This window comes from Sus scrofa, chromosome 4 (assembly GCF_054392235.1).
Source record: "Sus scrofa isolate SSC_HxYL_T2T_F1_AM1 chromosome 4, Sscrofa_HxYL_maternal_Yorkshire_Landrace_v2.0, whole genome shotgun sequence".
NCBI lineage: Eukaryota > Metazoa > Chordata > Mammalia > Artiodactyla > Suidae > Sus > Sus scrofa.
The window spans coordinates 98,460,884-98,487,803 of record NC_139386.1 but is presented as its reverse complement, the minus strand read 5'-3'; the positions used below and the strand labels follow the sequence as shown (position 1 = coordinate 98,487,803).

The 26,920-nt window shown below is 51.6% G+C and overlaps 1 protein-coding gene across 3 annotated transcripts; it reads left to right on the top strand.

Moving 5' to 3' along the window:
* The first annotated feature begins 1,376 nt into the window (after nt 1-1,376).
* Nucleotides 1,377-26,460, top strand: SEMA4A (semaphorin 4A). Of its 3 annotated transcripts, none has more exons than XM_021089685.2 (15): nt 1,377-1,473; nt 6,152-6,319; nt 8,509-8,669; nt 9,595-9,657; nt 9,918-10,016; nt 10,249-10,354; nt 11,212-11,328; nt 11,702-11,826; nt 11,996-12,168; nt 13,455-13,605; nt 20,382-20,562; nt 23,136-23,254; nt 23,363-23,520; nt 23,856-23,956; nt 25,151-26,460. In XM_021089685.2, the coding sequence occupies exons 2-15, from the start codon at nt 6,181-6,183 to the stop codon at nt 25,744-25,746; spliced, it is 2,289 nt and encodes a 762-aa protein (XP_020945344.1). In that variant the 5' UTR covers nt 1,377-1,473; nt 6,152-6,180; the 3' UTR covers nt 25,747-26,460. The 3 variants fall into 3 exon arrangements, 2 of the variants coding, with proteins under 2 accessions (XP_020945344.1, XP_084878880.1); XM_085022754.1 differs by having other exon boundaries at nt 10,232-10,354; XR_014844081.1 differs by lacking the exons at nt 1,377-1,473; nt 23,363-23,520; nt 23,856-23,956; nt 25,151-26,460 and having other exon boundaries at nt 6,163-6,319; nt 13,455-14,026; nt 19,415-20,562.
* Nucleotides 26,461-26,920: the final 460 nt, after the last annotated feature.

Genomic DNA, 26,920 nt, shown 5'->3' with positions numbered 1-26,920 from the left:
CTGCAACAGCACACTCACTTCCTTCTTCCTAAAAATACTAAGTCTAGAGATGAGCCAAGCTCAGGTGGGCTGGAAAACCACAATTTTACCTATGTGAATCAGAGAGGGCAAGTGCCCTGCCTAGGATCACACAGCAAGTTATAGGTATCCAGGCCTGGGATCCAGGGCTCTTGTTCCCCAGCCCCTGGTACCTTTTTCATAGTCTTCCCACAGGCTGAGACGAGCCAACCTGGAAGGGGATTTTTCAACTTTTCATTTTACCAACAGAGAAGCTGAAGCCCAGTGGGGACAGGAGGGAACTCTGGTAAATAGCAGTCCAGAATCAGGGCTGGCAGAGGACACCAGGCCCAGCTCCCAACTCTTCCACCCAGACCCTGCTTGCCTCACAGATGGGAGAGAATCCAGCCAAGTCTTGTCTTTTTTTTTTAAAGGGCCACACCCACGGCACATGGAGGTTCCCAGGCTAGGGGTCTAATTGTAGCTGTAGCCACCGGCCTCTGCCAGAGCCACAGCAACGCAGGATCCGAGCTGCGTCTGCCACCTACACCACAGCTCATGGCAATGCCAGATCCTTAACTCACTGAGCGAGCCCAGGGACTGAACCTACATTCTTCATGGATGCTAGTTGGGTTCATTACCACTGAGCCATGATGGGAACATCTCTTTTTTATCCCTATCTGGTCTGGACCTCTAGCAAATCCTCTCTGAAGTCTGCCCTCGTTCCCTCCTCTTATAGCACAAATCTTCTTCTAATAGGTCTCAGGGGGTAGCCAAAAAAGACTTCTGGAGGAGCCATCTTCTTGGTAAGGTGGTTTAGGAAGAAATGGCAAAACCTGAACCTGGCAGTAGAACCCTTGCCTTGCAAGCCAGGATGCTATCAATAGAAGGGGGCTTCTTACGCTTCTTGACAGAGACCCTGTCTCTTGGCTTATTTGCATAGATAAGTATTCATTTGCATCCTCATTGGCAAACTCAATTTGTCTGGGGTCAGGCTGGCTAGCATTCAGGTGTGACCCCATTACAGACATACAGTTCCTGAGAGAAGAGGGGAAACCCAGAGAAACTGACTATAAAGGAGAATTGGCCCCAACTGACCCCCTGAACCCAGCTGCGGGACATTTGCACTGTGGTTCCTGCCTGACAGTGAGCATAGAAGCTGAACAAGGACCCCCAGGGGCCAGTGTGGCCCCTCCTGGCTCCCCCCACATCCGGAGCCCTGCTTCCTCCACACATGTGGATCCAGGAGCCGCAGAAGGTGGGGCGCAGGGGGACACGGGTAGGAGGAGGAAGAATGTGGGGAGATTCTAGTCCCTCCCACTTAGAGATGTGGTTGTCATGGTGACCGAGGACCAGTGAGGCGGGATGGGGTTGGGGATGGGGGGCGGGGGTGTGGCAGGGACGAAGGCACTGGGAGACTGGAAGCCTGGCATTCCAGGCGGAGGGAAACGCAGCAGCGGCATCTCCGAGCTCCAGGTAAGGGAGCGGGAGAACTGACAGTTCAGAAAGGCGGGGGCGGGCCATTGTCTGGCTCTGGCTCTGCCCTAAGGAGGGGGCAGACAGAGGGGGTCGGGCCATTGTGTTCAATACTCAGCTCAGCCTTCCAGCACTAGTCAGCCTGGAGGAGGAAACCTAGGAGACACTGGGTAAGGGGTTAGGGGGGGATTGGGCTGGGAGGGTGGCAAGAAGGCTGGGAGACTGTGCGGTTGGGAAGAGGTGGGGAGATGCTGGGGGAGTAGAGGCTTGGGGACATCCCTAGTGCCATACACACCGTAGGCACTTAATAATCATCAGTTGATTTGACTTGCTGATGATTGTAAAAAGAGGGTCATGAAAGGCAGGCCAGGTGAGGCTAAGGGGAGCCGGGAAGCTGAGGTCGCCCAGGTCTGTGCATTTCTGGGGCTGCCCCTGAGGCCGGAAGGGAGAGGTGGTGGGAAACACTCGACCAGCTGGGTCACTGGCAAAGCCAGGAGTGACTTCTCTCCTGGCTCCAGAAGCCCCTCTATCAGTGAGGTATCTGTGTTCCCTCGGGGTGCAGCAGAGACAGAGCCCCTGGCCCCCCTCCTCCCCCACCTAGTTCTCTATCCTGGGCAGAAAGTCCGCCAGAAAGGGGCTACTCTTTGATGTGGTCTAGAGGCCATGGGGGGGGGGATGTCCCCACTTGGGGGGGGGGTCAGAGTTGAACTCAGAATTGTAGCCCCGGGGGTCCCCAGGCTAAGCCCAAGGCTTGGGGAGAAAGGAGTTGGGGGCTCCACATTGAGCTTTGAAATGGTACGGCCCTTATAGCTTAATCCCTGAACCTCCAACCCGTTCTTACTGCCACCCCACCTGAACTGCTGCCTGCCTCCATCCCTAGCCAGGGCGCTTCCTCTTCCTGCCCTTGGTTTCCGTATTAGGCAGTGAGGGGGTGGGACCCTGTCAGCATCGAGCGTCCTGATGCCGTGGGCAGGACCAGCTTCATCACTTGTAGGACCCAGTGCAAAAGGAAGGTGTGGGGCCCCTCTTTCAAGATCAAGACTTTCGAGCTGGCAGCTGTTGGGCATTAGAGTGAGCGCCGGGCTGTGGGTGACTGCGCAGGTCACGTGCCCAGGAAGCCAGCCCTGACTGTGGGCTCTGCAACTTGCAGCAAGGGAGATGGACTTAGGGCCTGACTCCTGAGGCCCTGATGAGAGAGGGGCAGCCGTAGGGGGCAGGGTGCCCTTCCCTTCACTAGGCTCCTCCACGGAACTAGAACAGGACTCCCTTGCGGAAGCAGAGGGAGTACCTGTGTCTGATGGTCTTTCTTCAGAGAGGTCTCTGTTTCCTTTGAGTCAGGAATCACCCCCAGAGATCCTGTTTCTTAGCCTAGAGGAGCTAGAACGTGACACCCCACACCCTCCACACTCGCCGTGTCCAACCAAGTGGCTTGGAGCTGAGTGTCCCGGATTGAGGCAGGAGTAGAACTAAGGATCTCACTCTGGAATGAGGCAGATCTGAGTTTAACTTAGCTTCCGGCTGTGTAACCTCCTTAGCCTCACTTTCCTCATCTGTAAAATGGGACTATGGTTGTACCTGGCAGCAGAAATTTTTGGGTAGACCAAAGCCTGATAAGGCAAACTTCAGGCTGGCTGGAGAGGCTGAGGAAAAGGAGATTTGGTGCCTGAAGGAGAATTCCTGGGTCTCCGGAGAAGGAGGAACTAGACTCAGGGGAAGGAATCTCTGACTTCCAGAGAGGTGGGAAACTCTGCCCCAAACCCTGCCCCCACCCCATCCGAACTCCTCCCAGAGACCCAGATAAGCCAATCCGTTCAAGCAGCGAGGTCCTGGTGGGTAGGTTCCCACTCTGAGCTGGGGATGGGGAGGCATGGGGGGGGTTGGGGGGGAGCTTCCCTTGATGCTGAGAGTCTAGAAACCTTTCTCTGGGTGGCTTGGCCCATGGCTTCTCCCAAGGACCTGGCAACTGGCTTCCATGAGAGTGTGGGGGAGTCTTAGACAAGTCTTGACAGAAACAGCTGTCAGGAGGGGTTTGGCTGAGACGAGCCCTCAGGGAAATGGCGGGAAAATGGGACCCGAGGGAGAGGAAAGAAGGCTGAGCAAGCTCTGACAAAGAATTCTCAGGAAGAGCCTAGGCTGTATCATCACCCTGTAGGCTGGTGCTGTGGCAAGAGGGATGGAAGTTACACTACAAGAAGGACTTCCTGACCGTGAGGAATGTGCATTTAAGAAGGAGGTGGGTTATTTATTGGAGTCAGATTAGCCCTGGGATGTCTGCTCCTTAACAAGCAGTCAGCTGAGTGGGCAGGAAACTACCCACTTTGTAGGTCATGGAGCCTTTGGTGCTAGATGCCTCATTAACCCTGCATTATGGGGTTCCCCATGGACACTTCAGGGAGGGGTGAGGAGCCACCAATGGGGATTTGGGTGCCTGAGAAGTATGTTCCAGAAGTGTGAGCTCAGATGAGAAATTTTCTGGGCCTCCCACTGGCCAGATGCTGCCTAAGAGTGGTGGAGATAAGACTACAGGAGGAATTTCCTCAGCAAAGCCACGGATCAGAGCCTAATGCAATCTTTTTTTCTTTCGTTCTTTCTTGATTTTAAAATCATTTAAAAAAACGGAAGTATACGAGTTCCTTTCGTGCCTCAGTGGTTAACGAATCCAACTAGGAACCATGAGGTTGCAGGTTTGATCCCTGGCCTTGCTCAGTGGGTTGAGGATCTGGTGTTGCCGTGAGCTGTGGTGTAGGTCGCACTCACAGCTCAGATCTGGCGTTGCTGTGGCTGTGGTTTAGGCCAGCAGCTGTAGCTCTGATTCGACCTCTAACCTGGGAACATCCATATGCCATGGGTGCCGCCCCAGAAAAGACAAAAAAAAAAAAAAATCACAGTTAATTAACAATGTCGTGTTTCAAAAATATAACAAAGTGATTCCTTTCCAGTATAGGTTATTTTTCGGATTCTTTTCCATTATGTTATTACAAGATATTGAATATGGTTCCCTGTGCAACATGTCCACTAAGACCTGTGGCCGAGGAGTTCCCATCATAGCTTAGCAGAAGCAAACCCAACTAGTATCCATGAGGATGTGGGTTCAATCCCTGGCCTCTCTCAGTAGGTTCAGCGGGTTAGGGATCCGGCGTTGCTGTGAGCTCTGGTTTAGGTGTAGACGAGGCTTGGATCTGGCATTGCTGTGGCTGTGGTATAGGCCAGCAGCTGTAGCTCTGATTCGACTCCTAGCCTGGGAACTTCTCTATGCCCTGTGTGCAGGCCTAAAAAGCTAAGTAAGTAAGTAAATAAATAAATAACTGACTACAGCCCAGCTGAAAGTGGGAGGTTCGAAGGTTAGACCACTGCAGGGACTTCCTGGTAGGTAGGAGTGAAGAGCTCGCCCCTCATGGGTAAGCGAAAGGAGGAATATGAAAGACAGTGCCATGTCTCGTATCTGGGAAATGTTGAGCAAGAGGAGAAACCACTGCTAGGCTGGTTAGACTGGCTGTGATGTGACAGAGGGACAGGGGAATGGCTGAAATGACCTAGAAACTTTCTGGCCTTTTAAACTTTCTGGGTAGACAGGTGAGAGGAGGGCGAAAGAGAGAGGTGTGTCTCCTTTTATTCCCCTCCCAATCCTCCAACTTCCGTCAAGCCAAGGATCTGGAAATTCTGGTTTCCCTTGCCCAGAGCTCCCAGTGCTGGCTTTGCCACTATGGATACCTGGAGGGCCACACTCCTGGCCCAGCCAGGCTGAGCCTTCTGTCCTCTGCCTCTGGGGCCTGGGACCAACTCCCCCTTCTCCTTCCTCTTGGATGGCACCCCCACCCGAGAGTCTGGACACCTGGGTTCTGCACTGTGGCTGGCTCAAGGGTATGTGAGATGAGATGGGGAGCAGGGAGGCGGGGGGTGACGGGTGGCAGTCCCAGGGGAAGATTATGCAGAGACCCAGGAAGACAGACAGCACAGCAGTGGAGAGCCCAGGGAGAGAGGGGGCAGCTGCAGAGGCTGGGAGGCAGCCAGCCACTCCCAGGCCTGGGCCACTTTCCGGGCAATGCTGAGGGCCAGCCTGGCGGGCTGGACTCTCATCTCCTCCCTGCAAGAAGAGGCCTGTAGGCCTGAGCGTCAGAGGCCCGAGCCCAGCTGAGCCTGGGGGAAGAGATCAGAGCTGGCCAATTCAGACCCGGTCTGTCGTTTGGGTCATCAGAGGGCAGGGCTGAGCATGAGGCCCCAGGTATCAAGAGATCTGAAAGTTCAAGGAACATCAGATCTGAAGAATCTGTCTTGTGAGTGTAGGAATCTGTTCCCCAGAAAGTCCTTTGCCCAGGACCAGGCGTTGGTTTGTGCTCTGGGCTTTGGGAGGAGGGCAGGCAAAGAAGAGACAGCAAGGACTTCCCTGAGAGGAAGGTGAGAAGAGGCAGAGCAGGGCTATGGTGTCAAGAGATCAGAAGGGCCGAATGGGGAAGAGCTGGCCTCCTGTCCAGAGGAGAGAGTAAGAATGAGCCTGTGAGGGTGATGGAAGTGAGACTCTCTGAGGGCACTCCAGAGAGGAAATTGCCCTCCCCGTCCTTGCGTCTCCCCCCTCCCCCTCCCCCTCCCCACTTCTGCTGCCTGGGGCCATCTGATTGGCTCCCTGGGGGGATGTGGTAAAGACTGCTCACCCAGAGAGTACCCTTGCCTGTTTCCCCAGAGCCATCTGGTGACAGCCTCTGGCTGAGCATGGCCCTTTCAGCCCTGGGCCTGGACTCCTGGAGCCTCCTGGGCCTTTTCCTCTTCCAGCTGCTCCTGCTGCTGTTGCCGCCGACAACCACGGGGGGTGACAGGCAGGGGCCCACACCCAGGGTCCAGTACCATGCAGGTAAGTGTCTGATGGTTGGGAAGTGTGGGGGTGGCCACACTGAACCTGAGACGGGTGGAAGAAGGAGAGAAGGAACAGAGGAGAGGGGTAGGAAAACGGACATGGAGGAACCAAGAGAGAGATGCCGAGGAGAGCCAGCCAGAGCCAGAGTGAGCGCTGCCGATAGAAATTCAGACTGAGAAAGGAGTGAATGATGAAACTCAGTTGGGGCCAGAGATTGAGGAAAGGGAGGTCAGGGGGCTAGTGGCCCAGGGGCATTATATCTTCTGATTCTCCAAAGCTGGTGATTCTGCTTTCCTTTGAATGTCACTGTCATCAGACTGGGCATCTCAAGTGCGGTAACTGCTTTCCTGCCCTCAAGTGCCCCAAAGCCAAGGCCCCTGCTAGAAGAGCATCTGTGGACGTGGTGACCCAGTTCACACCAGGCCGATGCCAACCGTGCAGATCATGCTGGACCGCACCATGTCCAGAACTGGGGAACACCAGGCATACGAGACCTCGGGGTGGCCTGGCTGGGGCATGAGCCCTGAGACCCTGTCGGCATAGCTTGGCTCGTTTCTTACTCAGGCCGAGGGCCCCCTCTCACCTCCAGGGAAAAGACTCAGGAAAAGTCAGTAGTTGTAGGGACAGGGTCTCTCTGGCACGGTTGTGTCTTCAGCATCTTTCTGGAGCAATGTGGTTGAGGAGATGCATGTTGCCCATTGATGGGGTGGCCTCCTCTGTCAGGTGTTGGGATTACAATATAAACAGGACTCAGAGTTCCTGTCATGGCTCAGTGGTTAACGAATCTGACTAGCATCCATGGAGACACAAGTTCCATCCCTGGCCTTGCTCAGTGGGTTAAGGATCTGGCGTTGGCATGACCTGTGGTATAGGTCACAAATGCAGCTTGGATCCTGCATTGCTGTGGCTGTTGCGTAGGCCAGCAGCTGCAGCTCCAATTGGACTCCTAGCCTGGGAACATCCATATGCCGCGGATTGGGCCCTAAAAAGCAAAATAATAATAATAATAATAATAATAAATTTTAAAAAATAGGACTCACCCCCTGCCTGCAAGGTGTTCATGGTCCCCAAGGGGAAGCAGATGAGCAGCCAGATAATCACACTGCAGGGCAATCAGTTCAGTAACTAAGGGGGTTTGTACAGTTTTGGGGAGCCTGGCCCCTCCAGTACCTTGCCATATGTTTCCCCAACTCTTCCTCTTGGTCCTAAGATTCTCTGAGCCTCCACAGGTAGCGATTAGCTAGTCAGTCCTTGAACTGGGGAGACCTGGGGGGCCTCCCACAACCAGCTGGAATCCCCTGCCCAGGTGCCTGCAGGAAACTTTGGAGAAAAAGTTTCTGCTCAACCCGTGGCAGCGATGCTGGTGGTGGAAATTTCCTGCAGTAGAGGAGGGGAGGAAAGTGGGGTTGGTGAGTGGGACTCTAGAACCCACAGGTACCAACAACATACTCCTGCTGATGTCTGGCTTTCCTGTCTGTGGTCACCATTACCTTCTTGTTTGTCTGCCTTCTTGCCAGTCAGGACCAACGTGTCCTCCCCCATCGCAGCCCCCCAGGCCCGGAAGAGCCTCCCTTGTGCCTCACTTTATTTCCTGTCCCTTTGCCTGCTTCTTGGGTGTGGGCCACCCTCCCCCATCCACAGTCTGTCATTACCCTGTCTCTGGCTGCCTCTCCTCTCTACTGGGAGCTCACCACACGCAGCTCCTATGGCTGCCAGCAGGGTGGAGCTGCTGATGGAGAGTGGGTCCAGCTGCCAAGGCCTGGGGAGCACACTGCCCACTCTCCCCTTCCCCCACCGTTGTCTCAGAAATCAGCTGCTTGCACACCGACTTCTTTTTTTTTTTTTTTTTTTTTCCGATGTTGCTTTTTAGGGCCGCACTGGTGGCATATGGAGGTTCCCAGGCTAGGGATCAAATCGGAGCTGTAGCTGCCGGCCTACACTATAGCCATAGCAATGCCAGATCAGAGCTGTGTCTGTGACCTACACCACAGCTCACGGTAATGCCAGATCCTTAACCTAGTGAGCGAGGCCAGGGATTAAACCCAGATCCTTAACCCACTGAGTGAGGCCAGGGATTGAATCTGCGTCCTCATGGGTGCTAGTCAGATTGGTTTCCGATGAGCCACGACAGGAACTCCTGCCCACCGACTTCTCATTGCTCACCCCTTCTCACCACCTCTCAACAGGGGACGGACGCAGAGTTCTTAGCCTCTTCCACCAGAAGGGCCTCCAGGATTTTGACACTCTGCTCTTGAGTGGTGACGGAGGCACTCTCTATGTGGGGGCTCGTGAGGCCATTCTGGCCTTGAATATCCAGGATCCAGGGGTACCAAGGCTGAAGAACATGGTGAGAGACCAGGGAAAGGGTGTGGGCTGGGAGTGAAGAGGGGGCTGGCAGCCGCCCTCCGCCTAGGCTGCCTACGCAGGAATAACTGCCCAATTACTGTTATCTGTAATCAGCAGCAATCAGCAATTCTTGGTATATCTATATCTGACCTGTATAACAGACAAGAAATACTGAAGTGGCCTCACTCCTCATTGGTACCATGAATACTGGTTGAATAATATTCATTATGAAAATGGCTGAAAATGGAAATCATTGGAAATCACTGACATAGGAAAGAAACATTGACTCATTATATCAATAATGTGCTATCCACCCACTGGTAGACATCACTGAACCTTCTGTGTTAAACTACAGTCACCCTACCAAGGGAACCATGTGAAGAAGAAAGGGGGAGGGAAGGAAAAGAGGGAGGGAGGGAGCTAGCAATTACGGAGCATCTCCGTGGTTTGAGGTTGTGTGGTCTGTGGGCCACCTGCACATATGGGGAGCTGATTACAGATGAAGCTTCTCTGAGGTGTGGCCCAGGAACTGAGGTTCCCAGTTCCCTAGGAAAAGTGTGGTTTGTCAACTGCTGCTATGTCTACCACGCATGGCATTAGGTGCTTTATAGATGCCGCCGACTTGTGCCCTCCAGAAGCCTGTGCAAGTGACCAAGATCCCTCAACCAGGAAGTGTCTGAGCTTAGATTCAAACTCTGGTCTGATTCTACAGGCCATGTTCTACCGTGGAGCTGTGTCCTAATGAATATCAGTGTCATCAGAATAATAGCCAGAGTCACAAAATGAGGCTATCATAACCCAGCAGCATGTAACAGGCCACATTGCCTCTTGGCAACTTCACACCAGAGCCAAGGAGAGGATAGTAGTCAGAGCTAAGGCTGAAGACCTTTTCCCTTCATCTCCCTCTTCCCAATGCCCCGCTGCAGATCCCCTGGCCAGCCAGTGACAGAAAAAAGAGTGAATGTGCCTTTAAGAAGAAGAGCAATGAGGTAAGTTGAGGTGGGGCTATAGGGGCTCTGGTAGAGAAGAACTCTGTCCCCAGAGCATCACTGGATGACCTCAGGTGGGGCAGGCAGCAGAGGATGCTTGTTTGCATGGTTCCTGCCTTCACCATGTTCTATAGACTTACAGGAACCACCTCAGCATTGCTCGACCCTTCTCCCTGCTCAGGAGTGAGGAGCAGCCTCTGGGGATCCAGGAGTTTGGGGCAAGTGCCCTGGAGACCTGAATTCTCTATCCCCTTCCCCAGACACAGTGTTTCAACTTTATCCGCGTCCTGGTCTCCTTCAACGCCACCCATCTCTACGCCTGCGGCACCTTTGCTTTCAGCCCTGCTTGTACCTTCATTGTGAGTTGCTCAGCACCAGCTCTCAGGCCCCAAGAGTCCCTCCTCACATCTACTCCCAGCCCCACCCTCTGCAGCTCTGGAAAACGCTGGTCTTCCAGATGTGGGACCCTCGTGAGCTTCCTGGCCCCAGACCAATTTTCCTCTACATCCCCTTCCCTTCCTTCCTCATGCCCCTCCTTTCCCAGACGTGAGACTCTGGCGTTCTGGCCCCCCAGCCACTCCCCCCCTCTAGGAACTCCAAGATTCCTACCTGTTGCCCATCTTGGAGGACAAGGTCGTGGAGGGGAAAGGCCAAAGCCCCTTTGACCCCGCCCATAAGCACACGGCTGTCTTGGCAGGTGAGTATCAGATTGCCTGGTCCAACCCAGCGTCTGCTTTCCCAGGTCACTCTGTGACATATGGAGTCTGACAGAGTTCCCTGAGAAGCAGCAGACAGAGGGAAGGGAAGCTAGGTGCCTTGGGGCACAAATTCAGAAGAAGCAGGTACCCCAACCACCAGCTCCTACTGAAGCTGCCACAAAGGAAGTGGAGCAAGGTGGATACAAAGAGATACACAGGGGCAGGAGGGACCAAGAAGGGTTTCAGGCAGAGAAGAGGCCCGAGATTCAGTCATCTGTGCAATTCGCACACATTCAGCCCATTGTGTGAACGCCTCCTCTGCCTGCCAGGCCTTGGGCTGGGAACTGCAAGGATTACAAAGGAGAAATCATGGCCATGTGCCCTTCCAGATGCAAACCATTACAGACTTCCCACCCAGGCTTCTTGAACGTGGCAGCCTTTGGCTTTTGAGCGGGACCTTGAAAGATAGGTAGATGGGCAGGGAAGGTACTCCAGGAAGAGAGGGGAAGGATCCACGGTGTGGAACCCAAAACACAGCCATCTTCGGGGAACAATGAGTGATTCTAACCAGCAAGTTGTTCAGCTGGATGTGGGAGGGAGTAGCCAGAGAAAGACTGGAAAAGTGCCAAAACACCAAAGGCCCCAAGGCTGACCATTTCCTGTGGGGGGAAGGACTTAACTAAGATTGGTGCTCAGAGGGGGACTGTGAACTGGGCTTTGGGGCTCCACAGGAAGGTGCAGAACAAATGAAGGAGGCCAGAGACTGATGCGAATGCTGCCCCAGTCAGAGGCAGGTCCGAGGAGGGCAGGGTGCCCTCCAGCTGATGAGGTGTCCTACCCTCTCCCCCCACCCTAGATGGGATGCTCTATTCCGGCACCATGAACAACTTTCTGGGCAGTGAGCCCATCCTGATGCGCACACTGGGATCCCAGCCTGTCCTCAAGACCGACAATTTCCTCCGCTGGCTGCAATGTAAGGACCTGAGCCCCACCCAGCACAGGTCTGGCCCCTTCCCCAAGTCCTGGAGACCTGGCACTGTGAACTGCTGTTAATTCACTCAATTCTCGTTTGTTGAGGCATGCTACGTGCAAAGCAGTATGTTAAATGCTGGTGGTACAGCAGGGAAGAAAAGCTTCCGTCCTCGTCAAGTTTTCCTCTTACGTAAATAAATTAGAGAAGCACCAGTCGCTCCCCAACTTCATCCTCCCACCCATGTCTACGCCTCGACCAACTGTGGGACCCGAGGCATCATGTCACCCGGCTTCTAGAGCCAAGGGTTTTCACAGAGGGGAAGCCAGGGCATCCAGGTGCTCCATCTCTAAGCCTATCTACTCCGCCCCGGCAGCGGACGCCTCCTTTGTGGCAGCCATTCCTTCGACCCAGGTCGTCTACTTCTTCTTCGAGGAGACAGCCAGCGAGTTCGAGTTCTTCGAGAAGCTCCACACATCCCGGGTGGCCAGAGTCTGCAAGGTCGGCCAGCGGGGTGGGGGGCGGGGCTGACCGTGGAGAAGCCAATGAGGGCGTGACATGGGCGGGGCTGAGCATTTAGGACCCAATCGAGTGGGAGGGAGAGGGCGTGGTTTCCGGGAGGGGAAGGGGGAGGACACCCCGGGACCTCTGACTCCTCTGATGCCCCTAGAACGACGTGGGGGGAGAAAAGCTACTGCAGAAAAAGTGGACTACCTTCCTGAAGGCCCAGCTGCTCTGCGCCCAGCCCGGACAGCTGCCCTTCAACGTCATCCGCCACGCCGTTCTGCTGGCAGACAATTACTCCACTGATCCCCATGTCTACGCAGTCTTCACCTCTCAGTGGTGAGCAGCTAGGCGAGAACTTGGGTCTGGAAGTGGGATTTGGGATCAGCACCCATGTTGCCTTGGCTCACCAGGGAAGGTAGGAACTGATGTGAGCCAAGCACACACTCCACACTTCGCATAGGAGGGTGTTTGATCACTGTCTTCCAGGAATTTGACTGATGCCCTTAACGTAAATCAGAAAAGTTCTGATTAGTTTATACCCTGCCTGGTTCCAAAAAGGATAGGAGGCAGCTTATGAAAAGCAAATGTTAAAACCTATGAGGAAGTGTTAAAAAAAGGAGAATAAGAGAAGCCAGAGATAGGGTCAGCACATTATAAATGTTTGTCATTTATACAGTCTCTGTCATTTATACAGCCCATATTTACCTCTGGGCTTCCTAATGGTCAGAGTGAAGAGCGAAACATCATCAGTAACATAAGATAAAAATAAAGTCGTTGCTTGGAAGCTGAGAAAGTTTAACTTATTTGCTGTGGTCTGGCCCACAGGGTTCAGGTACCTGCTGACAGTGTGTCAGGTACCAAAGATATCTGTGGAGTTCCCATCATGGCTCAGCGGTTAACAAACCTGACTGGCATCCATGAGAATGAAGTTTCGATCCCTGGCCTTGCTGGGGGTTAAGGATTCAGCGTTGCCATGAGCTGTGATGTAGGTTGCAGATGTGGCTTGGATCCTGTATTGCCGTGGCTGTGGCATAGGCAGGCAGCTGTAGCTCTGATTTGACTCTATATGCCACAGGTGTGGCCCTAAAAAGACCCAAAGTTATCTATTGTTGTAAGCAGGGTCTGGTACCTGTGGCATCCAGAACTGAGAACATGGTGTAAGCCACCGTCAGGTTAAAGAGAACAAGAGGGACAGATCTTTTGCCTCCACAGATCAGGGCTGAAGGAATAAACATCATCTTGTAGTCAGGTTATGGTTGGTTATCTGAAGACCAGGAAATTCTGGGACCCCAAGCAAGAGCACTTCATCTGGAGCTTGTCAGGGACCTGGTTACACTGTCCCTCCCATAGAGACCCAGTCTGGGCAGGAAGGGCAGGAGGCACCCCTGAGCCCAATTAATTCTCATTAACGATAGTCACATCTCAGATCCTAAGATGGGCTAGAGTCTGGGGCTCTCCTTGCCCTTGTCACCACAGCTGGGCCTGACCCAGCTCTTCTGGGGTTTCTCACCAAGGTGGGAGGGCAGAGGTGGGGGGCGGGTGGGGTGGGAAGTAAGGGCTAGAGGGGGAGTTCTGGCACAGCAGAGGATATTACAGACAATGTCCCCTCTGGCTGTCTCTAGGCGGGTCGGTGGGACCCGGAGCTCTGCTGTCTGTGCTTTTTCTCTCAAGGACATCAAGCGTGTCTTTGAGGGAAAGTACAAGGAATTGAACAAAGAGACTTCACGCTGGACTACCTACGGGTTCCCTGATATTAGTCCCCGGCCAGGCAGCGTGAGTACTACCCCCCAACCCACTGAATGAAGCCCCTCCTCCCAGGCACGTAACATGCATGTCAAAACACCTGTCAAGGCATAGTACAAATGCCCAGCAAATGTGAGTGCTCCCCACACTCCCAAGTCCTGTCTGCTCAAATATATACCCATTCCAGCTGTCCAACCTCACCCTAAACACAGAGGAGTACCCTCTTCACCCCAGCTAAGTGCATGCCACATACCTGGGCATATCACTAAGGAAACAAAGGAGCACAGGCTAACACCAAGGACTGTCTTGGGCATCGTCACCTGCATTTCTTATTTCATTTTTGTTTTGTTTTTTGATCAAAGTCATATATGTACAACATTTAAAGAGTCATATAAAACTGCATGGCTGATTACAAAAAACAGCCCTATTCCCCATCCTCGGCACTTTTCCTGCTCTCGAGACAGCCACCTTCAATTCTTTTAGCTGATTCATTTGATATATATCTCCAAATCTCTAAATATTTTTATTGCTACTTTTTTTTTTTTTTAAGGGCTACACTGGCAGCATATGGAAGTTCTCAGGCTAGGGGTCAAAATGGAGCTGCAGCTGCTGGTCTACAGCACAGCCACAACAACTCAGGATCCAAGCTGCATGTGCAATCTACACCACAGCTCACAGCAACATCAGATCATTAACCCACTGAGTGAGGCCAGGGATCGAACCTGCCTCCTCCTGGATACTAGTCAGGTTCGTTTCTGCTAAGCCACAACAGGAACTCCTTATTGCTACTTCTTGATGTTTCAGTTTTAGGCAATAACTGTTGAATTCCCATTCTGGATGGTGAGGATTTAACCATGTCCCCCCACCTCCTCACCCCCACTCAGCCATGTGCTGGAACTGCCTTGCAGCAACTTGCAAGAACCCTTTCCAAATGTAATTGTAATGTATACATGTAAGGATAACCTGACCCCCTTGCTGTACAGTGGGAAAATTAAAAAATTAAAAAAAAAAAAAAGAAAGAACCCTTTCCAAATTCACATCCCATGACATTATATGGATAGCTTGAAGTCAGTCATGGTGGGAATAATACATCACGGAAATCAGCACACACTTCAAATCAAGGTTCCCCCACCCATCATCCCAGAGCTGCCTTACCAACACACCCCTGCACCCACCCCTATCTCCCAATAGACTTTTATAGTAATTTTGATTTTATCAATATTTGTATTATGACTTATTATTCATAACTGAGCCAGGTAGTAAGCCATGATAACTTTTCTTTTCTTTTCTTTTCTTTTTTTTTTGTCTTTTTGCTATTTCTTGGGCCGCTCCCAAGGCATATGGAGATTCCCAGGCTCGGGGTCCAATCAGAGCTGTAGCCACTGGCCTACACCAGAGCCACAGCAACTCGGGATCCGAGCCGCATCTGCAACCTACTCCACGGCTCATGGCAACGCCGGATCTTAACCCACTGAGCAAGGGCAGGGACCGAACCCTCAACCTCATGGTTCCTAGTCGGATTCATTAACCACTGTGCCACGACAGGAACTCCCCATGATAACTTTTCCTTTTTCCATAACTTTTAATTTTCCTTGGGGTTAGTAATTTATCTTAATTTTTTTTTTTGCTTTGTTTTCTAAGCTCTTTATTTCAACCCCAAACCCTTCCTCAGTTATCCGAATCTATTCTGAAAACAGATCCATTAAGTGTTCTAAGAGTTTCGTTTTCCTGGAGATCCTTCCTATCCACTGCAGCCTGGACTTCCTCTGCAGCTTATCAACATTTGGGGTACAGCTGCCCTCCTGGAATCTCCCTTCCTCATCATTCTGGGCATTCCCTTTGCCGCTTTCTTGTGACCATTTGGTATTTCTTGCAACCCACAGCTTCCTCTTTTCTCTTTTTTTCCTTTTCATTATCTTTACTTTAGTGGAAGAGAGCCTCTGTAGGTTCCTGGAAAAGGATATAGAGCAGGTAAAGTTTTTTGAGACCCCGAATATCTGAAAATGTCTATTCTACATTCACATAGGATAGTTTGTCTAGGTGTATCCAAAGTCTAGCCTAGAAATAGTCTTCCTTCAAAACCTCGAAAGCTTATTCTATTTCCTCTAGATTCCATTGCTGCTATGGAGAAGTCTAAAGCTATTCTGATTTCTAACTCTTTGAATGTCACCTGTTTTTTTCTCCCTAGAATCTTGTTGTGCCTTTTTGGGCCCTGGTTGTTTTGAAATTTCACGATATTGTGCCTTGATGGGATTCTGTTCACATATTGTCTGGACATTCAGTTTGCTTCTTAAGCCTGGAAATTTAGTTTTTTCAATTCTAAGAAGTTTTCTCCTGTTTCCTTTTCATTCAACAATTTTTTTTTTCTATTTTAGGGCTGCACCTGCCACATCTGGAAGTTCCCAGGCAAGGGCTCGAATCAGAGCTGCAGCTGCTGGCCTACACCACAGCACAGCAACCCAGGATCCAAGCTGTGTGTGCAACCTACTCCACAGCTCATGGCAACGCCAGATCCTTAACCCACTGAGCAGGGTTGAACTCAAATCCTCATGGGTACTAGTTGGATTCGTTTCCACTGAGTCACACTGGGCACTCCTTTTTTTTTTTTTTTTTTTTGGCTTTTTGGCTTTTTGCCATTTCTTGGGCCGCTCCCGCGGCATATGGAGCTTCCCAGGCTAGGGGTCGAATCGGAGCTGTAGCCTCCGGCCTACACCAGAGCCACAGCAACTCGGGATCTGAGCCGCATCTGCAACCTACACCACAGCTCACGGCAATGCCAGATCGTTAACCCACTGAGCAAGGGCTTGGACCGAACCCGCAACCTCATGGTTCCTAGTCGGATTCGTTAACCACTGCGCCACGACGGGAACTCCGGCACTGGGCACTCCTGATGTTGACATTCTAAGGTTAGAATGTTTTCTCACTTCTTTCTGGCCCTCGTGGACTGGTCCGATAACTTAAAATCCTTTTTATTTATTTATCACAAGCAGAAGTTCCTGGGCCAGGGATCAAACCCACACCACAGCAGTGACAACACTGGATCCTTAACCTGCCGTGGCACCAGAGAATTCCTTAAAATCGTTAAAAAAATTTTTTTCCCAAATCTTTGGTTTCATTCCACTTTCTGGGAGAGTATCTTAATTTTATCTTCTAATCTTTCTATCCAATTTTTAAATTTCTGCTAACATATTTAATTCCCTAGATTTTTTTTTTGAGTTTTGAATATTTCTTTCATAAATATGTTCTATTATAGAAACATACAAAAAGTAGACAGTATAGGGAGTTCCCACTGTGGCTCAGCAGTAACGAATCCGACTTGTATACAAGAGGATGTGGGTTTGATCCTTGGCCTCGATCAGTGGGTTAAGGATTTGGCGTTGCCATGAGCTGTGGTTTAGGTCACAGATGCAACTGGGATCTGGCATTGCTGTGGCTGTGGCATAGGCCAGTGGCTGCAGCTCCGATTGGACTCCTAGCCTGGGAACTTACATATGCTGCAGGTGTAGCCCTAAAAAAAAGAAAAGAAAAGAAAAAGTAGACAGTGTAGTCTAATGATACACCCATCAGCCAGCTTCAGCTCATAGCCAGTCCAACTGTTTCATCTATACCCCACCCATTTTTCCTCTTATTATTTTGAAGCAAATTCCGGACATCATATCATTTTAATCTATTAGTTGCTTAGAGCTGCAATAACCCATTACCACAAACTTGGTGGCTTAAAGCAACAGAAAGATATTTGCTCACAATTCCGGAATCTTGGCATTTGAAATCAAAGTGTCAGCAGGGGAGCTCCCATCATGGCTCAGTGGTTAATGAACCCAGCTAGCATCCATGAGGATGCAGGTTCAATTCTGCCCTCGCTCAGTGGGTTAAGGATCCGACACTGCCGTGAGCTGGGGTGTAGGTCACAGCAGCGGCTCGGATCTGGCATTGCTGTGACTGTGATGTACGCTGGCAGCTGTAGCTCCGATTCGACCCCTAGCCTGGGAATTTCCATATGGTGAGGATGTAACCCTAAAAAGCAAAAAAACAAACGAACAACAACAAAAAAAACCCATCATATATATATAGTTTAGGAATTCCCACTATGGTGCAATGGGTTAAGATTCTGATGGCAGTAGCTTGGTCACTGCAGAAGTATGGGTTTGATCCCCGGCCTGTGCAGGGGGTTTGGATTTGGTGTTGTTGCAGTTGTGGTACAGATCTAGAGACTGTAGAGATTAAAGTTTGATTTGAGGGAGCAAAACTACCTCATCATGGTAGTGTGGCCTTCCTTCAGGACTGTGTAATCTCTGGCCATGCTCTTTGAAACCAGAACTCCTCTTTTGCAACATTGTGTTCTTGTTTCATGGGTATACTATTTCCATACTTATCTCTCTTAAGATAGAAATGATTCTTTAGTGTGAAGTTTTCTTTTCTCTGAATAATTCCTATTTCCTCTTAGATTTTTGGTATTTGTGCATATTTTCTATTTGTTTTTTTTTTGATAGGGATAAAATAGATTTATTAAGATAGGATGCTTGTGAGAGATGCACTCAGGCAGGCAAGGAGGCTCTGCCTATTTGTTTATTTTGATCTCTTTCATGGTCATGGTTTCATGGACGTATCTGGTGATCCTTAGCTATCTACTCATATTTAAGAGGGAAGGGACTATGAAGCTCTTTGGACTCTGCACATTCTGGCTATGACCTGACAACTCAAGCTCCATGATGGCTCCACTGAGGGTGGTCTGGCTGGGCTGCCTTGATGGGGATCGTCAATGACAGTGTCTTTAGCCTTTCCTCTTGGACCACTGGTCAGTTTTCTCAGAGCAGACTCTTCCAGTCTTCTGCCTGGAGGGACATGATCCGGCTCCTGGTGTCATGGGGAAAGAGGGCTGAGTGTGGGAGAAGAGTCTTAGTCGGTATGGTGTCTACCTGCATTTAATCCCCTGCTTCCATTATTTAACCCTCTCTGCTCTCCCCTTTCTCTTAACCTCTCCAGAGAATAAACCTCCAGTCTTGGGCCAGGATGTGGAAGGGACAGTCACTCAGCTGCATGCAGCTGAGAGGAGACCTGCCTACCTCAATGGACTTTCAAATAATCTCTCTCTCTCTTTTTTTTTTTTTTCTTTTTAGGGCTGTACCCACGGCATATGGAGAGTCCCAGGCTAGGGGTCCAATTGGAGCTGCAGTGCCAGCCACAGCCACAGCCACAGCAACACAGGATCCGAGCCGAGTCTGCCACTTACACTACAGCTCACAGCAACGCTGGATCCTTAACCCACTGAGAGAGGCTAGGGATTGAACCCGCAACCCCATGGTTCCTAGTTGGATTCGTTTCCACTGAGCCACAATGGGAATTCCTCAAATAATCTTGTTTATTCAGCCCCTCCTTGATGCCATTTCCAGAGGTGACTGGGGCCACTAACTCATGAACTTCAAGAATTCTGCTTTATCAATCTGATGGTTATCCCTGAACTGGCTTAAGGAGATTTTTTTTCCTAAATCTTTTCCTATTTTTGTTTACTTTCCATCTTCCAAAATGTGGCTGCTTTTGCCTCCTTTCCTGTTCTCCCCATCCCTGTAGGTTTATACCTTTTAAAAAAGTCCCTTTAGGAGGAAGCAAGAGTAGGTGCATGTGCTCATTCTGGCATCAAAATGAGATACAGATGTTACTACATCACTTTACAGATGAGGAAGTTGCAGCTCGTAGAGGTGGGGAAACCTGTCTGAGGACACAGCTTGTAGGTGACAGAGTTGGGGCTGGCATTAAGTCAGTGCTCTTGGAAATGGACAAGAATCGTGACCAAAGATCAGGACACAGGTGTCCCAGAGCCACAATATGCTGGTGTTGGCAGGGCCTCTTCGAGAACAGCCGGTCCAACCCCCTCATTTTATGGGTAAGAAAAAGAAGGCCCAGAATGGAAAAGGGATGTTCAGAGTCATGCATCAAGTTCATGCCAAACCGTGATGAAAAACACCCCCTGCCATACCACCCCTTTTTGTGACATCCTTCATTCAGTCACTGACTCAGTGAACATTTATTGGGCACCACCTGTTTGCCAGGTCCTATGCTAATCCTGGGTCTATAGACCTGAATACAGGTAGTGCTTCCCTGCAAGGGACCCTCACCCTACTTCCTGCTGGTGGTCAGGTATCCTTGGTGCAGGTAGATGGTGGAAGAAAATAATGACGACTTACATTTAACAAGTATTTACTTCATGTCAAGCTCTGTTCTAATGACCTTTTATGTATTAGTGCATTTCATCCTCACAGCGAGCCTATGAAATCTTGGTAATGGGCCCATTACACTGTTAAGGAACCTCAGACACGCTGAATTCAGAACTGGAATTCAAAGCCAAGCATCTCCAGAGTCTGGCTTTAATTATCATCATGAGATGAGGCCTGCCAAGAGGGCGGAAGGCAAAGGAGATTAGCCAAGGGGGAGGGAGGGAGGAGGCAGTGGGTGAGTTTAAAGGAAGGAAAAATCTGGAGTTCCCACTGTGGCTGAGCAGGTTAAGAACCTGACTGGTATCCATGAGGATATGGATTCGATCCCTGACCCCATTCGGTGGGTTAAGGATCCGGCATTGCTATGAGCTGTGGTGTAGGTCGCAGATGCTGCTCAGATGTGGCATTGTATGGCTGTGGTGTAGGCCAGCGGCTGCAGCTCCGATTTGTCCCCTAGCGCAGGAACTTCCACATGCCCCAGGTGCAGCCCTAAAAAGAAAAAAAAAAAAAAAAAAAAAAGAAGAAGAAATAAAAATAAATAAATAAATAAAAGAAGGAAAAAATCTGACCTGATTTGTCTCCTTCCCCCTTTAGTGCTCAGAGGGCCCCTCCTCTGATAAAGCCTTGACCTTCATGAAGGACCATTTCCTGATGGATGAGCCGGTGATTGGGACACCCCTGCTGGTGAAGTCTGGTGTGGAGTACACACAGCTTGCAGTGGAGACAGCCCAGGGCATCGATGGGCGCAGCCATCTGGTCATGTACCTGGGCACCAGTGAGTAAAGGGCTCCAGGACATCCCTCAGGGCACTGGAGCAGGGGCTGCAACTCAGGCTGAAGAGGGAAAGCTTTGAGTTCATTCACTCATGGCTTCATTCAGCAAATGTGTTCTGAGTACCTGGGCGCCTACTTTGTGCCTTGTCCCCTGCTAGGCTCTGAAAATACAGTGGGGGAACCAAACGGCCTTTACCTTTTCTGAGCTTTCGGTCTGTGGGGAAGAGAAACAGAGGGCTCTGGTGGCCTTAGCAAGAACTGTTTATCTAATGGGGGAAGTGATGCTAGAGATGAAGAGTGAGAGAGGATAGAGGGGGAGCTAGAAACAGTGAAAGTAGATCACGCTTCTGGAAGCTTGGCTGTGAAGGGGAAGAGGGAAAGGGAAGGTAACTGGAGGAGGGTGTGGGATCCAGCCAGCCTACTTTTCTTTTTCTTTTCTTTCTTTCTTTCTTTTGCTTTTTAGGGCCGCACCTGTGGCACATGGAGGTTCCCAGGCTAGGGGTCTCATTGGAGCTACAGCTGCCAGCCTACACCACAGCCACAGCAACACCAGATCTGAGCTGCGTCTTCGACCTATACCACAGCTCGTGGCAAGGCCAGATCCTTAACCCACTGAGCAAGGCCAGGGATCAAACCTGCAACCTCACGGCTCCTAGTCGGATTTGTTTCTGCTGTGCCACGATGGGAACTCCCAGCCAGCATTCTTTTTAAAGATGGGAAAAATCCTCAGGATCCAGTAGAGAGGGCGATGGTGAGGAGATGGGCAGGCGAAGGGCTAATTGACAGGTGAAGTTGCAGAGGAAGCAGGAAGCCAGGGTCCAGTTCACAGGTGGGGGGACTGGCTGTGAGTAGAGGGGGACAGCATCTCTTCCGGGATGGGAATGAAGGTGTAGAAGGGGGGTAAGATTGGAGGGGAACATGTCTAGACTCAGGGGACACAGGCAGGAAGCAGGGGGAGCTCTTATGCGAAGGCTTTTTTGTTCTCGATGAAGTAGGAGGACGAAAGGTCGTGAGCTGAGATCGAGGGGCAGAAAAGGCAAGAGGTTTGAAGAGAGAGGGGGTCGGTTCAAATGTTCATCATGAAAAGAGAGACAGGGAGTTCCCACTGTGGCTCAGTTGGTTGAGAGCCCAAACAGTATCCATGAGGATGTAGGTTCAATCCCTGGCCTCGCTCAACTCAAGCTGCGGTATAGGCCACAGATGCGGCTTGGATCCCACATTGCTGTGGCTGTGGCTTAGGCTGGCTGCAGCTGCAGTTCCGATTCAAAGGGGCAGCTCTAAAAAGACCAAAAAAAAAAAAAAAAAAAAAAAAAAACTAGAACAGAAAGGAGAGACAGTAAGCGGGGGATGGATGGGGAAGCTCGACAAGCGTATAAATTGAGGGCCTGGCTGAGGTGAATGACCTTGAGCTTTACTGGAAGAAACACATTAGGTTCATTCATTCTTTTAGGACATCAGCTGTGCATATATTGTGTATATAACAGAGAACAAAACAGACAGAAAGCTAGGTCCTTTAGGAGTGCATGGGGGAGTTCCTGTCATGGCACAGTGGTTAACGAATCCGACCAGGAACCATGAGGTTGTGGGTTCAATCCCTGGCCTTGCTCAGTGGGTTAAGGATCCAGCGTTGCCATGAGCTGTGGTGTAGGTCACAGACGTGACTCGGATCCCGTGTTGCTGTGGCTCTGGTGCAGGCAGGTGGCTACAGCTCCGATTGGACCCCTAGCCTGGAAACCTCCATATGCGGTGGGAGCGGCCCTAGAAAAAAGGCAAAAAAACAAACAAACAAAAAAAGGAATGCATGGGAACAGACAATAATCCTACTGAATAAGTCACTTGGTACAGTATGAAGTTAGAAAATAGAGCAGTGTGAGGGGTGGTCAGGAATGCCGGTTGGGGAGGTAGCAGTTTTTAAAAGGGTGGTCAGGGTAGGCCTCACTGAAGCCCCTCTGAGTAGAGACACTTTCGATGGCAGGAGGGAGGCTGGTGATGTGATTTTCTACAAAAGCGCTCAGCTGTCCATTACCTCATGTCCATAGAGAAAGGGGATGGTTGGTTTCCTCCAGGGATGGAATTTTTATCAGTTAGTTGCAAAGGGAGGGCAGAGAGGCAAGGGATTCCCAGCCATTTGTAAGAGAGCTCTGGGAGTTCCTGTCATGGCTCAGCGGGTATCCATGAGGATGCAGTTTCGATCCCTGGCCTTGCTCAGTGGGTTAAGGATCCGGCGTTGCCATGAGCTGTGGTATAGGTCACAGATGCAGCTCAGATCCCAAGTTGCCGTGGCTGTGGTGTAGGCCGCCAGCAGCTGCAGCTCTGATTCGACCCCTAGCCTGGGAACCTCCATATGCCACAGGTGCAACCCTAAAAAGACAAAAAAAAAAAAAAAAGGAGAGAGAGAGAGAGAGAGAGCGCTCCATCTCCGTAGCATAGGAGGAAACGGTCTGACAGATCTGTGTCCAGTGCACATTTTAACAGGAACTTTCTAACTGCCGGGGAGGCCACCTGGAGTCAAGGAGGGAGCATGAGAAAGGTCTGTAGATAGGGTGAGACATTTCATCTCTCTGTCTCTCCACAGGCACAGGGTCCCTCCACAAGGCCGTGGTGAGTGGGGGTAGCAGTGCTTATCTGGTGGAGGAGATCCAGCTGTTCCCGGACCCTGAACCTGTTCGCAACCTGCAGCTGGCCCCTACCCAGGTGGGAAGGGGCCTGACCATCACATGGCCTTCCCGTGAGGCAGGGCCTGGGTCCTCACCTGGTGTGGCTGTGGTAGGGGTATCCTGACACTGTCCACCTCTCTTCCAGGGCGCCGTGTTTGCGGGCTTCTCAGGAGGCATCTGGAGGGTTCCCCGAGCCAACTGCAGTGTCTATGAGAGCTGTGTGGATTGTGTCCTTGCCCGGGACCCCCACTGTGCCTGGGACCCCCAGTCCCAAAACTGCCGCCTCCTGCCCACCCCTATCCCGTGAGTGCCAGCCCTGGCTGGTGGCCGGAGCTGGCCTGCCAGGACCCTAGTTACCCAGCTTATGCTCCCAATCATCCTCTCTCCAGGTGCTGCTAATGCAGTCCCTCAAAGATTCCTCATCCTGGGGTGGGCTCCTCTGGGGTGGAGTTGCACCAGGCAGTTGTGAGCTACTCAAGGCCACCCTGGGCTCCCCCCACCCCCCACACCTCGCCCCTGGTTCCGCCTTGTCTCCACGACAACGCACCTTTTTCCCCTGCTGCACTTCCCTCTCGCTCCCTCCTCTTCCCACTTTTGTTCATTTCAAGGGATCATTTTTGCTTTCCCTGCCATCTCAGGAAGTTCTGGAAGCAGGACATGGAGCAAGGGAACCCAGAGTGGGCGTGTGCCAATGGCCCCAGGGGCAGGAGCCTCGGGCCTCAGATCCGCCCCCAAATCAGTGAGTGTGGGATCAGGGGAGGCACAAAGGCAGGGGAGGATTTCTGGGTGGGGGTGGGTGCTCTGGCCTCAGTTTTTCCCCCCAGCACCTGCCTCGCTTGAGACCTGAACACCCAGAGTTGGGATGGATTTTGGTGTTGGCTATAGGGAAGAGGGATAGGAATTCCGAGCTGGGATTCAGGATTGAGGTTGAAGTGGTTTTGGTGTCAGAGATGGAGTCAGGTGGACTGGGGGTTAGTTTGGGGTCCAGACTGGAGCTAGGAAAGGGGTCAGAGTTTGGGAAGTGAGATAGAAGTTGGAGGAGGAGTTCCCATTGTGGCTCAGAGGTTAATGAACCTGACTAGCATCCATGAGTGCACAGGTTTGATCCCTGGCCTTGATCAGTGGGTTAAGGATCCAGTGTTGCCGTGAGCTGTGGTGTAGATTGCAGACATGGCTCAGATCCCGCATTGCTGTGTCTATGGTGTAGGTGTAGGCCAGCAGCTGCAGCTCCGATTGGACCCCTAGCCTGGGAACCTCCATGTGCCGCCAGTGTGGCCCTAAAAAGACGGAAAAAAAAAAAAAAAGAAAAAAGAAAAGTGGAGTTCCCATCGTGGCGCAGTGGTTAACGAATCTGACTAGGAACCATGAGGTTGCGGGTTCGATCCCTGGCCTTTCTCAGTGGGTTAAGGATCCCACGTTGCTGTGGCTGTGGCGAAGGCCAGCAGCTACAGCTCTGATTGACTCCTAGCCTGGAAAACTCCATATGCCGCAGGAGTGGCTCTAGAAAAGGCAAAAAGACCAAAAAGAAAGAAAGAAAGAAAGAAGGAAAGAAAGAAAAGAAAGAAAGAAAGAAAGAAAGAAAGAAGGAAGGAAGGAAGGAAGGAAGGAAGGAAGGAAGGAAAGAAAGAAAGAAAGAAAAAGAAATAGAAGTTGGAGATGGGGAGTTCCCATTGTGGTGCAATGGGATGGGTGGTGTCTCTGGAGAACAGGGATGCAGGTTCGATCCCAGGCCCAGCACTGATCTCTGGCCCAGGAAATCCATATGCTGCTGGGTGGCCAAAAATGAAAAAAAAAAAAAAGAAAAGAAATAGAAAAAGAAAAAAAAATTTTTTTAAAGAAATTAGAGATGGGAATTTGGGTCCAAATGTAGGGTAGAGACTGCCTCCTGCCTGGCTTCTCCCCTTATCCTTTTTCCCCTTTCCTTCATCTGCAGTCAAAGAAGTCCTGGCCATCCCCAACTCCATCCTGGAGCTCCCCTGCCCCCGTCTCTCAGCTCTGGCCTCTTACCACTGGAGTCATGGCACAACGACAATCCCGGACACCTCTTCCATGGTCTACCGCGGCTCTCTCTTGCTGCTGCTGCGAGATGGTGTGGGGGGTCTCTATCAGTGCTGGGCCACCGAGAATGACTTCTCATACCCTGTGGTCTCCTACTGGGTGGACAGTCAGGACCAGCCCCTGGCCCTGGATCCCAAACTGGCGGGCATCCCCCGGGAGCGCGTGGAAGCCCCGCTGACCAGGGTCGGCGGTGGGGCCGCCCCAGCTGCCCAGCGGTCCTACTGGCCCCACTTCATCACCGTCACTGTGCTTCTAGCCTTAGTGTTTTCAGGAGCCCTCATCATCCTCCTCGCCTCCCCGCTGGGGGCCCTCCGAGCCCGGGGAAAGGTCCAAGGCTGTGGGACCCTGCCCCCCGGGGAGAAGGCCCCCTTGAGCCAGGAGCAGTACCTCCCACCCACCAAGGAATGCAGGACCTCTGCCTGTGATGTGGATGCCGCCGACCACAACTTGCAGGGCACTGAGGTGGCTTAAACTCTGGGTACGGGCTGGGGCTGTTGGACAGGGCAGGGTTCTTGGCCATGCTGGCTGGGGGGGACCTGGAGCAGCAGTGCAGCCCTGACTAGGATGGGAGTAGCACAAGAGACCACCCTCTTCCTGCAAGAGGAGCTTCTCCTCCCACTCTGTGCCGCTGATTGCACTCAGCGGGGCTGGGCACAGAGGCCTGACTCCCCTATGGGGCTCCCTTCTACCAAGCATGTGGCCTAACGGGGCCACCCCAGACCTGGACCTAGGCTATGATAGGAGGACCTGGCGAGGAGCCTTCAGTTCTGGCCATTCGGGACACTCCAGAAACATACTTCTGCAGGAGACCTGAAAACATGAAACATCTAAGCAAGTAAGGTAGCACACGGCACCTGGAGGTTCTGCTCTGAAAGCAGCTGCCACCCTGGCCACCCACACTCCCCTCTCCCAGGGGTCTTCAGGGCTCTGCAGGGAGCTGCCCCTTCGTGTTCCTCTTATCAAATCAACTGTGTACCTGGAGGTCCTTCCTGAAGTCTGACCTCCTTCCTTCTCGCTTCAGTTGGGGCAGATTTGATCCCTTCTGGCCTGGCTAGACCGGCAGGAGTCATCTGAGCCTTGTTCCCTCCTTTTCCCTGGCTGACTCCTGGTCCCCTCTCCTCTGTTTCAGGATTCAAAAACTGCTTGTCACAGACAGTTTATTTTTTATTAAAAAGACAAAGCTTACCGACTAGTGCGGTTTTTGTTGGAGCAGAGGCTGCAGCCAAGGACTGCCGGAATGTAAGGGGAAGAGGCGGGCGAAGGACGTTGGTAGGTTTGTGGGGTGGTTGTTCTCTCGAACTCCAGACCACTTCTTTGGCCCTGCCAGCTCCCTTCCAGCCCCCAACCAGCCCTACAGCCCTTCCTTCCACTCCACGCACTGCTAGAGGGTGCCTCTAATGTTGCCTTTGGGGTCAATGCCTGTGTGTCTGCTGGCCAGCCAGGCAATCCCTCATCCATCACGGAATCCGTGCTGCAGCTCCGCAATTGCTGCCTCCAGCTCTCCCACATTTCTTGTGACTCCTCCTCAGCCCCCTGTCCCCACTGCAGCAGTTGGCTTCAACTCTTGGTGGATGGAATTTATAGAAAGACCAGGCAGCCACCCTCGTCGTGGCCAGATCCTTCCTAATACCTGACACTCTGTCCT